This window comes from Parasteatoda tepidariorum, chromosome 6, assembly GCF_982258835.1.
Source record: "Parasteatoda tepidariorum strain Cologne lab strain chromosome 6, Ptep-v5.0, whole genome shotgun sequence".
Classification (NCBI taxonomy): domain Eukaryota; kingdom Metazoa; phylum Arthropoda; class Arachnida; order Araneae; family Theridiidae; genus Parasteatoda; species Parasteatoda tepidariorum.
The window spans coordinates 115,836,266-115,849,363 of NC_141760.1; the positions used below are offsets into that span (position 1 = coordinate 115,836,266).

Genomic DNA, 13,098 nt, shown 5'->3' on the forward strand with positions numbered 1-13,098 from the left:
TTTAGAGCTAAATATGTAAAAAAATTACTATTTTGAGCGATATTCTCACAATTTGTAAGGGGAAAACACTTAAATTATTTCCTTTTCTTTCTTCGTAACTCATCATCAAATTTAAAAACAAATTTAATGTCAGCTCCACAGCAGTAACTACCGAAAAAATAAGTTCGACACCGCAATCGAACTCTTTACAGGGTATCAGCACATTTTAGATTTCCAAATTCATGACTTTTCATGACTCATTCCAAGAATTTTTCATGACTTAACGAAGTTACTATTTTCTCCAACAAAAACACAACAATAAATTTAAAAACGCATTATAATAACATTAATTGAAATAATAGGTATAACCAAAACTGTTATACTCTGCATCTTCATATTAAAAGATTTTAAATTTAAAAAACAGAGTAAAGAAAGAGTTGAAGTAATAAATAGCTGAAAAAAATACAAAAGCAAATAATTTTTGTTCTTTTCTTCTGCAGAATTATATTCTAAAGATACTTTTCTTGTTCATTGGAAAGAAAAGAAATACTCCTGATTTTTCTGTTCTTATTTCGGAATAAAAAAACTTTGCCAATGACTGGCTTGCTTCAGCTGGAATTTTAAGTTAATAAAAATAAAAATAATTACAAAAATTCTGAAATCACAGAAGTTTAAAAGATAATTCATTCTAAAAATTATGTTTTTTCTTTCATTTTTTAAAAGAACACTATAATTTTTAAAGAACACGATAAAAACAATACCCTGTCTTTAAAAAGAAGGATTACGAATGTGTGTTTTCATTTCAAGATTCAGCTGCTGTAACAAATAATATCAGATTAAAAATACCGGATTTTAAAAACTATATGGACATTGATAGCAATAACTGCCAAAAAAATAATAATAAATAAAAAGGAACGAATATTTTAGCAGAGAAGATAACCAAACTTTTGACTTCTCAAATGAAAATAGAAAAATTACAAGTCTTTTTTTCAACTTTGATGTGCAAGAACAGCTACGATTCTGCCACGGGAAGTTTGAAAAACTTTTGTTTATCACACCAGATAACAGAATGTGCTTTAAAATCACTAAAAATCACTTCCACAGTTTACACAGGTGGTATTTGCATACTTTAAAAGCTCATAAAAAAAAAGCAGCTTCAATAATTTTTTTGAAAAATAGGTCTTGATGTTATTTTGAAAATTAAGAGAACACTCTTCAGGTATAAAAAAGTTGCGATGATGTTAAAGATATAAATTGAATGAAACTAACTTTTAAGGTCAAATCACCAGAAATGAATGTAGAGTATAGTTTGTCCCACTCTTTTTTTAAATGAACATCCAATCTAGGGTAGACCAACAGCGCATCATCATGGCAAACATATCGAGTGCTGAAAACTGCAGAGTATTCGCATCGGCTAGGCTCTGTTACGTTGAGTAGTTCTTCTTTAGGCCCACATTTTAGTCTGACCTGCGGGAAAGACATGTAGATTATTGCAGTAAAGCCTTGCTACAGTTCACTATAAATGGTAGTTTAATAACCAATTTCTTTTGATAAAATACTCTTCAGCATAAGACAATAGCATTTGGAGATCAAAGATAAATCGGTAGTCACTATGGAGAAATCTTCAGAGGAAGGCATTGGCCCACATTGGGCTGTCTGGCCAACTATGATAACGACAATAGCATTATTAGAAACAGTAATTACAATTGCACATAGTTTTTTATACATTATTAAATAAACACTAAATAAAACGTTAAAAACGAAAAATGAATCCACTGACTTATATATTCTATGTATTACATAAATTTTTATATTCATCTCCATAAAATTTTATTGATTTATTTTTTTATATGCGTCGTTGAACAGCCAACCCAATTTTTGGGTTTACGACTACTAATGTTCAACTCCGTAGCTTTGTAATTTTGAACCAATTCAGAAGACAAGGAAACTCCTGGATCCACCTTGATCTGAATACCCTTGGAGGTATTGATTTGTTATGGGAACAAGGAGGACTTTGCGACTCGACATATTTAATGTGCACCAGTCACCATTTACTACACGGGAAGTCTTTGGCCAGCTGGGATCAAACCCACGAACTCTTGGACACGGGTCCAGTGTCTTACGAATCAGGCTATTCCGGCCTACCATAAAAAATTTTATGTTTTTTTTCCCCAATGCCCAACTGAGTTGACATTTCGTCAATTCAGACGTATATGGGGCAGATTTGTTGGCTACTCTTTCAGGAACACGCTATTAGGTGGGCCAAGGTTGCCTCTACAGTAAGGACAGATAGTACAGAGAATGAAAAAACATCCATGCCTTGACTGGGATTCGAGCCCAGAACCTTTCTGATGCAAGGTCAATTCCCCGACCTCTACATAGTCCGGTCTGCAAATATTTTACAATTTGAAATTGTTAGTTAAATTTTCTTTGTATAAAATGATTGAACTCCCAAAAAGTTTGAAACATGCAGCAAGGCCTGAGCCCTGTTAATAATTAGTGGATGCTTTTTCAAATTAGAGCTATCAAATTTTTCACAACTGAAAATTTAAAAACAAGATATATTGGATAAAAATTTGAATCCTTTAATTCTTCAAATGAATTACAGTCGGACTTCTATATAACGAACTTTCATATTGCGAATTTTTTTGAGGAACCAAGAATATTTTGGAACGAACTTTTCTTCGAGATCCACTTTCCCTATTACCCAAAATATTCCAGAACATTTTAAACTTGTTAATGCATTGAAGGGGGAAATAATCTTGAATTTAGTAGCAATTAAACTTTGGAACACATGTGGTAATGTATGCTTAAAATTACTTTTATAATAAATGCAGCTATAATTTTTTGCATAAATTTAGCTTTTTTTTAGTTGAAAATGCATGTGGCATGATTGTATAACACTGGATAATGTTTTGCTCTATTAAGATTTATAAAATAAATAGTAGATACTAGTTGACAAGATAAAGGTGTATCAATTGCTATTTTAGTTATGTCTAGTGCTCATGAATTTAAAACCTGTTTTGTGTTGCTTAAGTATTTCAAAAGATGATTTTCTATTTAACGAATTTTCCATATAACGAACTCATTATCGGGATGTAGCGACTTTGTTAAATAGAGGTCAGACTGTATACTAAAAACCGCATTTGTATTTGCAGATGTTCTGAACGCACACAAAAAAAAATAGGAACATCGGGACAAGTAGCTAAATATCAAATCGGGACGAATAATTTTAGGAAGACCATGATCTCTGTTTCCTTAGAGCAGCCAACTACCGCGCTTTTTGCAAAATATTTTATAAAGTGGTTGACAATTAAGAACAAACAGCTTTCAATATATTAGTCTGACCATTTTTATTCACCAACTGGAGAAAACTGGAGTTTTTTTATAAGAAACTTTCTTTCATATCATTCACGTGTAGTGGGTATGAAAGATAATTTAAAATTAAATATACACAAACATGAAATTTTCAACCAATAGCGGGAGTGATTGTGAACCCAACTCAATGCCCAATTTCTCGAGTAAAATCATTAATGACACATTTCGAAAAAATTAATGTCTCCATAATTTTAAATATTTTCAAAACATGAAATTCTAAATAAATTATATGCACCATAATTTAAATGAACAATTATGTATAAGTTTACTCTTATCTCTAATCACATTTATTATTCTAAAAGAAAAAAAATATTTACAAATGAGAGAGATGCCAAGTATAAATTCTAGTTCCAATATTTCTAAATAAAATATATAAGAATTTTTAGACATAAATGTGAATTCTTGAAACTTCTAAGCCTTGGATTCAAATTTTTTCCGGAATACAATCATCTGTGCATTAGAAAAAAAGTTTCCCACAAAACATAGAAAGCCCTGTATATTATTCACCTTGATAGAACGATATCTTCTTTCATATCATTCACGTGTAGTGGGTATGAAAGATAATTTAAAATCAAATATACACAAACATGAAATTTTCAACCAATAGCGGGAGTGATTGTGAACCCAACTCAATGCCCAATTTCTCGAGTAAAATCATTAATGACACATTTCAAAAAAATTAATGTCTCCATAATTTTAAATATTTTCAAAACATGAAATTCTAAATAAATTATAGGCACCATAATTTAAATGAACAATTATGTATAAGTTTACTCTTATCTCTAATCACATTTATTATTCTAAAAGAGAAAAAAATATTTACAAATGAGAGAGATGCCAAGTATAAATTCTAGTTCCAATATTTCTAAATAAAATATATAAGAATTTTTAGACATAAATGTGAATTCTTGAAACTTCTAAGCCTTGGATTCAAATTTTTTCCGGAATACAATCATCTGTGCATTAGAAAAAAAGTTTCCCACAAAACATAGAAAGCCCTGTATATTATTCACCTTGATAGAACGATTGATGGCACCGCATTGATCTCCATGCTTGAAAATCATCTCAGAGAAGGTGTTGTTCTCTATCTTCCAATGACTCCACACACTGTAAAATTTTAATCATTTACAAGAATAAAAAAACACATTAATAAACTCTAAACAAGTTTTACTGTAAATTGAGTGTTGATATTAATAATCCCTGGCTGTTAATATTAACAACCAAATCAGTTAATAATTGTAGAGAGCTATTATTAATAATAGCCCAGATTCATTACTTTAATCATAACATACACAGAATATATTTTACTTAAGCAAATGCATGAGTAGTTTCAAATTTTATACAATTAAATCTAATCTAAATTTGTTGATATCCAATCTAAATCTAATGTAATCTACATTAATTAAATTAAATCTAAATTTGTGGAATGGTATTAAAATGCATGAAATTTAGATTTCAAAAATTATCACTCATCTAAGGATAAGATGATATGCATAAAAACTTTTAAAACTATTATTTCAAATTAAAACATTCAGTACCTTTCCATATTAGTAGAGGTACTATAAGATTCTATGCACACCCTTTCGCCCAACTTTGCTTTCACAATTTAAATATGATGAGAAACATTGAGATTAAATCAGATGAGAGGATATAATAAAACTTTGGTTAAGATTTATTTGCCAGTCAATAATATTTTACATCAGATTGAACAAAGTATAAAAAGTAGATGTTTAATTAAAAAATAGTCCTTAAAAAAAAGTAACACTACTTTTCTAAACAGGTTTTAAGAAAAAAAATCCACAAAAAAGTTGTGATTACGATCACTGGTTACCCGTTGGTCAAATGAGTTTTCTTTCTGGATGGACTCCGTTAAACACCACACCATTTCTAATCATGGGTTGCAAAAACTCTCCATTGATGTTTGTCGTCGGATTGATTTACATATCCTGCCTATGCACATGTTTCACAAAACACTTACCCGTTGGTCAAATGAGTTTTCTTTCTGGATGGACTCCGTTAAACACCACACCATTTCTAATCATGGGTTGCAAAAACTCTCCATTGATGTTTGTCGTCGGATTGATTTACATATCCTGCCTATGCACATGTTTCACAAAACACTTTTCCTTCTTCAGCACTCATATTTATATTGAAATCACAGTCAAGAGAGTCATTATACGTTAATAATTAAAAGAATATAAAAATACTTTAAATTATTATTACGTAAATACATTAAACATGCCTGATAGTGAAAAATAAAACAGCAACGCATGTGCACTGGTTACTATTACTCTTGAACACAGTGTGTGGATGCCATCAAATCCAAAACAAGACACATTTTGCCAATGGGTAAAAAAACACAAAATTATTTTCTGATGTTGTCAAAGAGACAATAAATGAAGATATGTTGAAGATGATGATGGCAAAGAGACAATAAATGAAGATAGACATGAAGATATGTTGAAAAATGAAGAATGAAAATGGAATAGAAATGAAGATATGTTGAAAATGATGATGGCAAAGAGACAATAAATGAAGATAGACATGAAGATATGTTGAAAAATGAAGAATGAATATGAAATAGAAATGAAGATATGTTGAAGATGATGATGGCAAAGAGACAATAAATGAAGATAGATAAACAAAACTTACCCTAAAATCCCTTGATATGCATTCCATCTGGTGGAAACTTCATATTGAGTCACATTCTGAAAAGGGCAAAATATGTACCGATACCTAAAAAATTTATTTTATGTTCAGTACTTAACAAATAAAGGAACAGTTTTTAAAAAGAAAATAAGTAACGTGTGGGGAGAGTCAACCTTAATCTACGAAAAGGTAACACTTCCATAGAATCGAGTTAACATGTCTTATATACCAGGCAATTGTATTATTGTAGATACATTACAGTACTTCCCCACCAGAATTATAGCTCTGACAGAATTTGATGAATGGATACCACTAGTTTATTCATTGCTGTTTTGGGAGAAGCCGGAAGAGTTTTATTTAGATAACCACACTTTCTGAGTTTCGATCATGAGAGCTGTATTAAGTTGACGGTCATGGTCGCTCCTGTGTCCCCTTTAGCAGCCGAGACTAAGAGGCAACAGCGTCAATGTTGCAGTCACACAAGTCAATGTGGATATTCCATCGAAATGGGCATGTTCAGATCGAACTGGGCGTTACTGTCAAGGTAGACACGTTCACATCACGTCCGAAGGTCACCCATGTGGGGTTAGCTGTTATCGACACTGTCGACCTTCATCTATGAAAAGGTACCCCACCACAGAATCGAGTTAACATGTCTTATATACTAGTGAATTGGAATTACAATTTTGTAGTGGTAGATACACAACAACACTTTCAATCTGTATAATGGAACCAGAACATGGATAACAGTGACACAGCAGTCCCTTTGACTCTCCAAAAGGACCACCTAACATAATACCTGTCTTGGACTGAGGATTCTCTTCAGTGACGATTCAGTCTGGATGTATTCTCATGTGGAGAGATCCCAAAAAATCAATGTCATACTCCCTGAGGCAGAATTTGTTCATTCTTTCTGCGACAAACTTCCCTACGACTAATATTTTGCTTTTTCGTCGCCACAATTTTGCCACGGGGATCATACCTTTTTCACGTTCTCGAAAATGACCACTATGGTTAAGGTGTTCAGATGGTCTAGGTAAGCAACGTAGGCATACCGACCTTCACATGTTCAAAAGAGATGACTCGGACAGGTCTACACAACAGGGACAAGATCCCCAAATTTCATCTTTATGGATGATAACACCTCTCCACATAGACCTCAATTTCTAGACGAATAATTACAATTAGAGGATATTCAACAATTGCTGTGGCCTTCAATATCCCCATCAAACACATATAGGACACCCTGGACCACTCAACCGCAGCCCGAGTAGCAACTCAAATGACCGTCAAAGAGCTCAAGAGTGAGTGCGGTTGCCACATGGTTTTCAGGGTATACAGGTTGTACTCATTTTTGTTTATCCATATATTGGTCTTATTGGTTATTTTGGACAGGTTAGGTTTTATTTGCTTTGTTAGCTTTTTTTTATTGCAAAAATAAAAAAAAGTAAATAAATAAAAAAAACATCTGTCCCTTCAATTGTTTTCACTAGGTATTTATGACAGTCCCAAATTTAAATCAGTGACAACAAACAAATTTACTATACCACTTTTGTTCCACTAGCACATTCCTAATTTATCTAGATTTTTCTGTTTGACTTATTTGTTTAAAACAAAGCAACTTAGCTAAAGAAAATAGTTAACCGGTTTATTAAAAAATTAATATTATGACATGAGATATAAAAATTAACAAGAAGTAGATCTTGTGCTTACTTAGAGGTTTGGATTCTAATAAACGTTCACTAACAATCTGTATAAGTTATTTCATAAATAAGCACAGAATTTGGCACAAGTAAGAACTTTGTCTGCTTAATAGCCACAGACACGCCAAAGACAGGGTATCTGCTACATTTTAGATTTACAAATTCATGATTTTCCATGAATAATTCCAAGAATTTTTCATGACTTAACAAAGTTACTATTTTCTCGACAATAACACAACAATAAATTTAAAGAAGCATTATAATAACATTAATTGAAATTATATATTTAACCAAAACTGATATACTATGCATCTTCATATTTATAGATTTTAAATTTAAAAAACAGAGAAAAGAAAGAGTTGAAACAATTAAATAGCTGAAAAAAATACAAAAGCAATGAAATTTTTTTTCTGCAGAATTTTATTCTAAAGATACTTTTCCTGTTCTACGGAAAGGAAAGAAATACTCCTGATTTTCCTGTTTTCATTTTGGAATGAAAAAAATTCGCCAATCACTGGTTTGCTTCAGCTAGAATTTCAAATTAATAAAAATTCTTAAATCACAGAAGTTTAAAAGATATCTCTAGAAATGTTTTTTCTTTCATTTTTTGAAAGAACACCATAATTTATAAAGAATATGATTAAAACATTTTATATTCTAATAAAATATGACTGTAAGTGATGATTTCGTTATGAATTCAGATGTTCGAAACAAGAAAAAAAATTGAGGGAGGGGGATTCCACTTAAAAAATTAGATTTTTCTGCAATATAAAACCATGACTTTCCATTTGACATTTTTTTAAAAAAATAGTTAAAATCGTAACAGTACAGAAATTCATGATTTTCATGACTTTCCAAGTGCGCGGATACCCTACAAAGAGTTGCGAGGACAGCAAGCAACGTCACTCGCATGCACTTAATGATAGCGAGAGAGAGAGATCAAGCGTTTAGGGCACACACATGCTTTCATTACATCAATTTACTTTCAATCAATAACTTTTCATAAATATTAATAACTAATACAATATATTATTATTAATAAATTGCAGCAAACAGTATTTATCTTGAATTGCAGAAAGAATAATTTGGAATTTGAAATATTCGGATGATAGAAATTTACAGAAAACAAGGACAGAAATAAAAAAGGAAAAAAAAATTTAAAAAAAGAAGAAAAATAAAACTTTTTTAAATAATTAAAAATGAACCTATATTAGAAAAAAATATCAAAAAAGATATAATCTTGTCATTTGCTGAAATGAGAATATCCGCAAAAATAGTGCTTTTTAATGCTGTATAATGAATAGAGCTTTTGAATATAGAGAAAGCAAAATCTATCAATGCGCTGTAAAGAGCACTAGAGTGGAGGGAAAAGAAACCAATTTGAAAATGAAGTTTTATCTAGAAGAAATTACAAAAATGGGCACTTTTCCATCAGCTGTGCACAAATGTTGCCATATTTGTTAATAGTAAGCAAAACAAGTTCAACTATAAACAAATTTTATTGAATTGTAAACGAAACAGTTTTACCCCAAAAGAATGTTACTAAGGGGTTACTAGGTTTTACTGAGAGGTACCTCCCAGTAAACACACACCTCATGGCCGTAAGCTGGCATTCTAGGTAAGATAACGGCAAAAGGCAAGTACAATAGGGTCCTTTATCGTTTGTTTTGAGGCATTTCAGGAAGAGGCGGAATAACTCTTCACTTATACAGGCTCGAAAAATAAAACGGTTGTTTGGTCTCTTACACTTAACTAGTTACAGGACCTTTATTGTATATTGTTAATTAATTGTAATGCTACAATAGATTATTAATAATGAATAGATGCAGAGATGGTAAAAAATGCGCTTTTAACTTAAAAATTTGAAAAAATCAGGAGAGAAGGGATAAAATCCTAAAACCATTAACCGTAATTTTTGAGAGGAAAAAATTTATTATTTTATTTTTCTCTGAAAACTGCTAATTTTTTACATAGAATATTAAAAACTAGAATTTTATTATTTTACTATAATCTAAATATACTTTCTGTAGCATTACCTATTATATTTTTTAAAAAAATAATTTTATTAAAAAATAATTATTTTAAATTTTATTACAATTTTTAAATAAATATATCTAATTATTTTTTTTCTATTTTTTCTTTTTGAAATCATTTTCTAAAGTATAATTTTTAACTCGAAATATAATATATTCTTACTTTCTAGAAAAATTTAATACATATTCCCTTAAAAATAAGAATAAATATTAACAATTCCTTTGTTCATTGAGAAAAAGTTTTTATTTTTTCGATTGCTTATTATAAAATTCTGTTAAATTTATTGTATTAAACATGTACTTAAGAAAGACTTATTGAATTGAATACTTATTGAAGACATTTTCTTATTGAAGACTTATTATTATTTTTTTTTTATTGAATAAGGGATACATTTATTTTTAATGTTAAAGGATTCAACAAAAAATCTATCATTTTTATAATTCATGGTAAAAAAAAAATCTAGCAGTAATTTTATATGATAGCAGTAAAAGGCTAAATGTCCGTTATTGTCTGTATTTTGGCATTTTAGGAAGAAGCGATATGGAAACTTTTCCCATTGGTTCTGTTTTGGTCGCTTAAAATTATTACTGTAAGCCCCAAATGAAATTAACATAAATTTTTTCCAGACTATGATTCCTTTTTTAAACTTTCTTTAAAACAAAAATGAATGGTAAGTTCAAAATTCATCTAAATAAAAAAATCATTTATAGAAAATAAATAGAAAAAAATATTGTAAACTGTTTAAATCCTCCTTGAAATTATAAATATCTTAAATTTAGAGCAAGGATTTTTAATGAAATATCCTTTTTATTACATTAATTTGCTAACTTTTATTACAATTTAAGTATTTTGTAATAATGAATGTATACCATTTAAAATAGTAAACTTTTTATTTATATAAAATGTTTTTTTTCATTTATTTTTATTTTAATGTTTATTTTAAACTTAATATCTTAGTTTAATCACTTACTTCTTAAAAACTGGATTCAAAATAGTTTAAATGGTCTTAAGAATTTTGAATTTCAAAAAAACCGTATTTAAATTTTCTGATTGGTTAGAGCAAATGTCTTGTCTAATAAAGTAAAGAACTTTTTTTTCCTAAACTTTTAAGCAATACTTGAAAGTAATAATTGTTCAGGAAATTTTGTTCTTAAAAATATGTTTTTAAATAATAGAAATACATTAGGATATTTTTATTAATTGAACTTCAAAATACTAAGCAAATAGTTTTTTGTTTTAAAACTTATAATACAGAATATAAATGAACATAAAAATTATACTTTCAAAATGTTAATTATATTTATTTTTTATTTGCAGAACAAAAATATTTTTTCATGGAGCATTATATTTATTTTTAAAATAGTATATATACATTAAGGAAAAAAACTGTTTTGAATGCAATACATAGATGGCGCTGTTTTTTTAAATTTTAGACGTGTTTTCGAGTCCTGCCGATAGATGGCAGAAAATATAAAGTGTAGGGTCTTGTAGGGTTGCCTTTCTTTTAACTTTGATAGAATTTCGCCAATTTACACAGAATGACAGACGGTACGGCTTTTGCCCAGAGAATGAGTCCAGGCATAACCTCTGGAGGACACTGCGGGGAGTATCATTGTTTCAATTTGGTAGACGATTCCCCCCCCCCCACCAAGCACAAGCTGCCTACTATAGCCAAGCAAATCTATCATTCATGTGTGGCAAGGGTCTGCACTATTTATTCTAGCACAAAATATGACATAAATAAAAAAATGTTCTACTGCATATTGCCTTAACCAATTAAATAGCGGAATAGTTATTTAAAACCAGAATTGTGTTATTGAGTTTTATTTTAAAACTCAATTCTTTTAATAGCAAATTAGACAAAATTAAACATTAAATTTCTCTATTTCAATCTTTCTTTACACTTACATTAATCACATACTTCAATTCAAGTGTTAATAAAAATAGCACCGTATTTCAAGCTGGAAAAAATACAAAAGTTATAGCATGATTTAAAAAAAGTTACCGATTTTTTCTTCTACGAAGTCGATATAAGATTTAAATAAAAATGAAATTAAATTTTCTACATGAAGACACCGTCACCTGTTCACTACGCTCGATAATCCCTGTAGTTGATTCTCATTCATCAAGTTTGAAATAATTGAAGATCAAGTACAAATTGTTTTCTTCCACTTTTTTAAATAAAAATTACGATTGGATTACCAGCAGTTGCATTTTAAGGATTACTAAGTTTTGACAAATGAAAAACGAGGAAAAAATGGTCTCGCCGAGAGTTATTACACATTGAAGATGTTCTATAGAAAAAGCAATTTATGCCCGCGCTCAAATTCGTTTTTTTTTCTCTCAGAACTAGAGGCATTGGGCACAAACTTGGCACAATGTTCTTAAAAGTTTTTTTTTTCCTGTAAAGTCGATTAAAAATTATTTGTTTAATATAAAATTATTATACTTTTATTTAAGTTCATTATATTAACTTGTTAATTGTTACAAAATAAAAAGGATAGCTGGATTTGAATAATAAATAACTGTGCTTAAAAAAATTACATTTAGAAAGGCAGAATGTGCGACACAATAAGAAAGATTAATAAATTAGAAGTAATTTTTTCTTGTTAACAGATCATATAGGAAACATTTCTTATCTCTCTTTATTCTACATTTATTTTGAAATGTCGAAGCTTTATATTTGGCAACACCTAATCTTTTTCTATATAATATTTTTTTCCTTATTTTTATTATTTTTAATATTAAGTCAAGAGGGATATTATGAAAATCGCGTAAATGAAAAATTTTTCCACAACAATCGATAAATATTTATTAGTTAAAGAAAAATTAAAAAGAACCTTTTAAATTGTAATAACTTTCAAACAAATAAGAGTTTCTAAAAGGAAATAAAGACTATGTTACAGTTATAAACAAATTTGGCTCTTTCAGCATACCAAATTTAACTTCTGCAGCTGAATTCTTGTGGCCATAGAGTGGCCCACGTGTTATTTTGCTAACAAATTTAAGAGTAAAAATAATTTTGACTTAATTTTAGAATTATTTTTTAATTCCATTGTAATCTCCGTTCAATTTCCTACATATCTTCGTAATTTGAAGTTACTAAATCTTACAGTGTTTAATAAAATGTAACGTTACGTTGAAAACCCCAAAACAGTGACCTTTTCAGTTTTCTGACAGAGAAGGAAATTTATTAATATCTGCTTGTTTCACGTTAATTTAACAATGCAGTTTATTTTTCCAACTTCATAAAAAATAAATTTTTAGAAATGGTCAGTGTTAATGTTATTATTCTAGGTTTTCATGAGTTCGCACTTTTCGATTAGACCAACTTAATCGATTAGATTAACTTCAA

The 13,098-nt window shown here is 29.4% G+C and overlaps 1 protein-coding gene across 1 annotated transcript in view; it reads right to left on the reverse strand.

The window, feature by feature from the left end:
- The window catches only part of LOC107454505 (N-acetylglucosamine-1-phosphotransferase subunit gamma), a 45,434-nt gene that overhangs the window by 14,265 nt on the left and 18,071 nt on the right, over positions 1–13,098 (reverse strand). The window contains exons 4-6 of the mRNA XM_087166513.1: positions 6,010–6,093; positions 4,371–4,464; positions 1,249–1,446 (exon numbers count right to left, since the gene is read on the reverse strand). Coding sequence (XP_087022639.1) covers positions 1,249–1,446; positions 4,371–4,464; positions 6,010–6,093 — 376 coding nt within the window. The remainder of the gene's footprint in view (positions 1–1,248; positions 1,447–4,370; positions 4,465–6,009; positions 6,094–13,098) is intronic.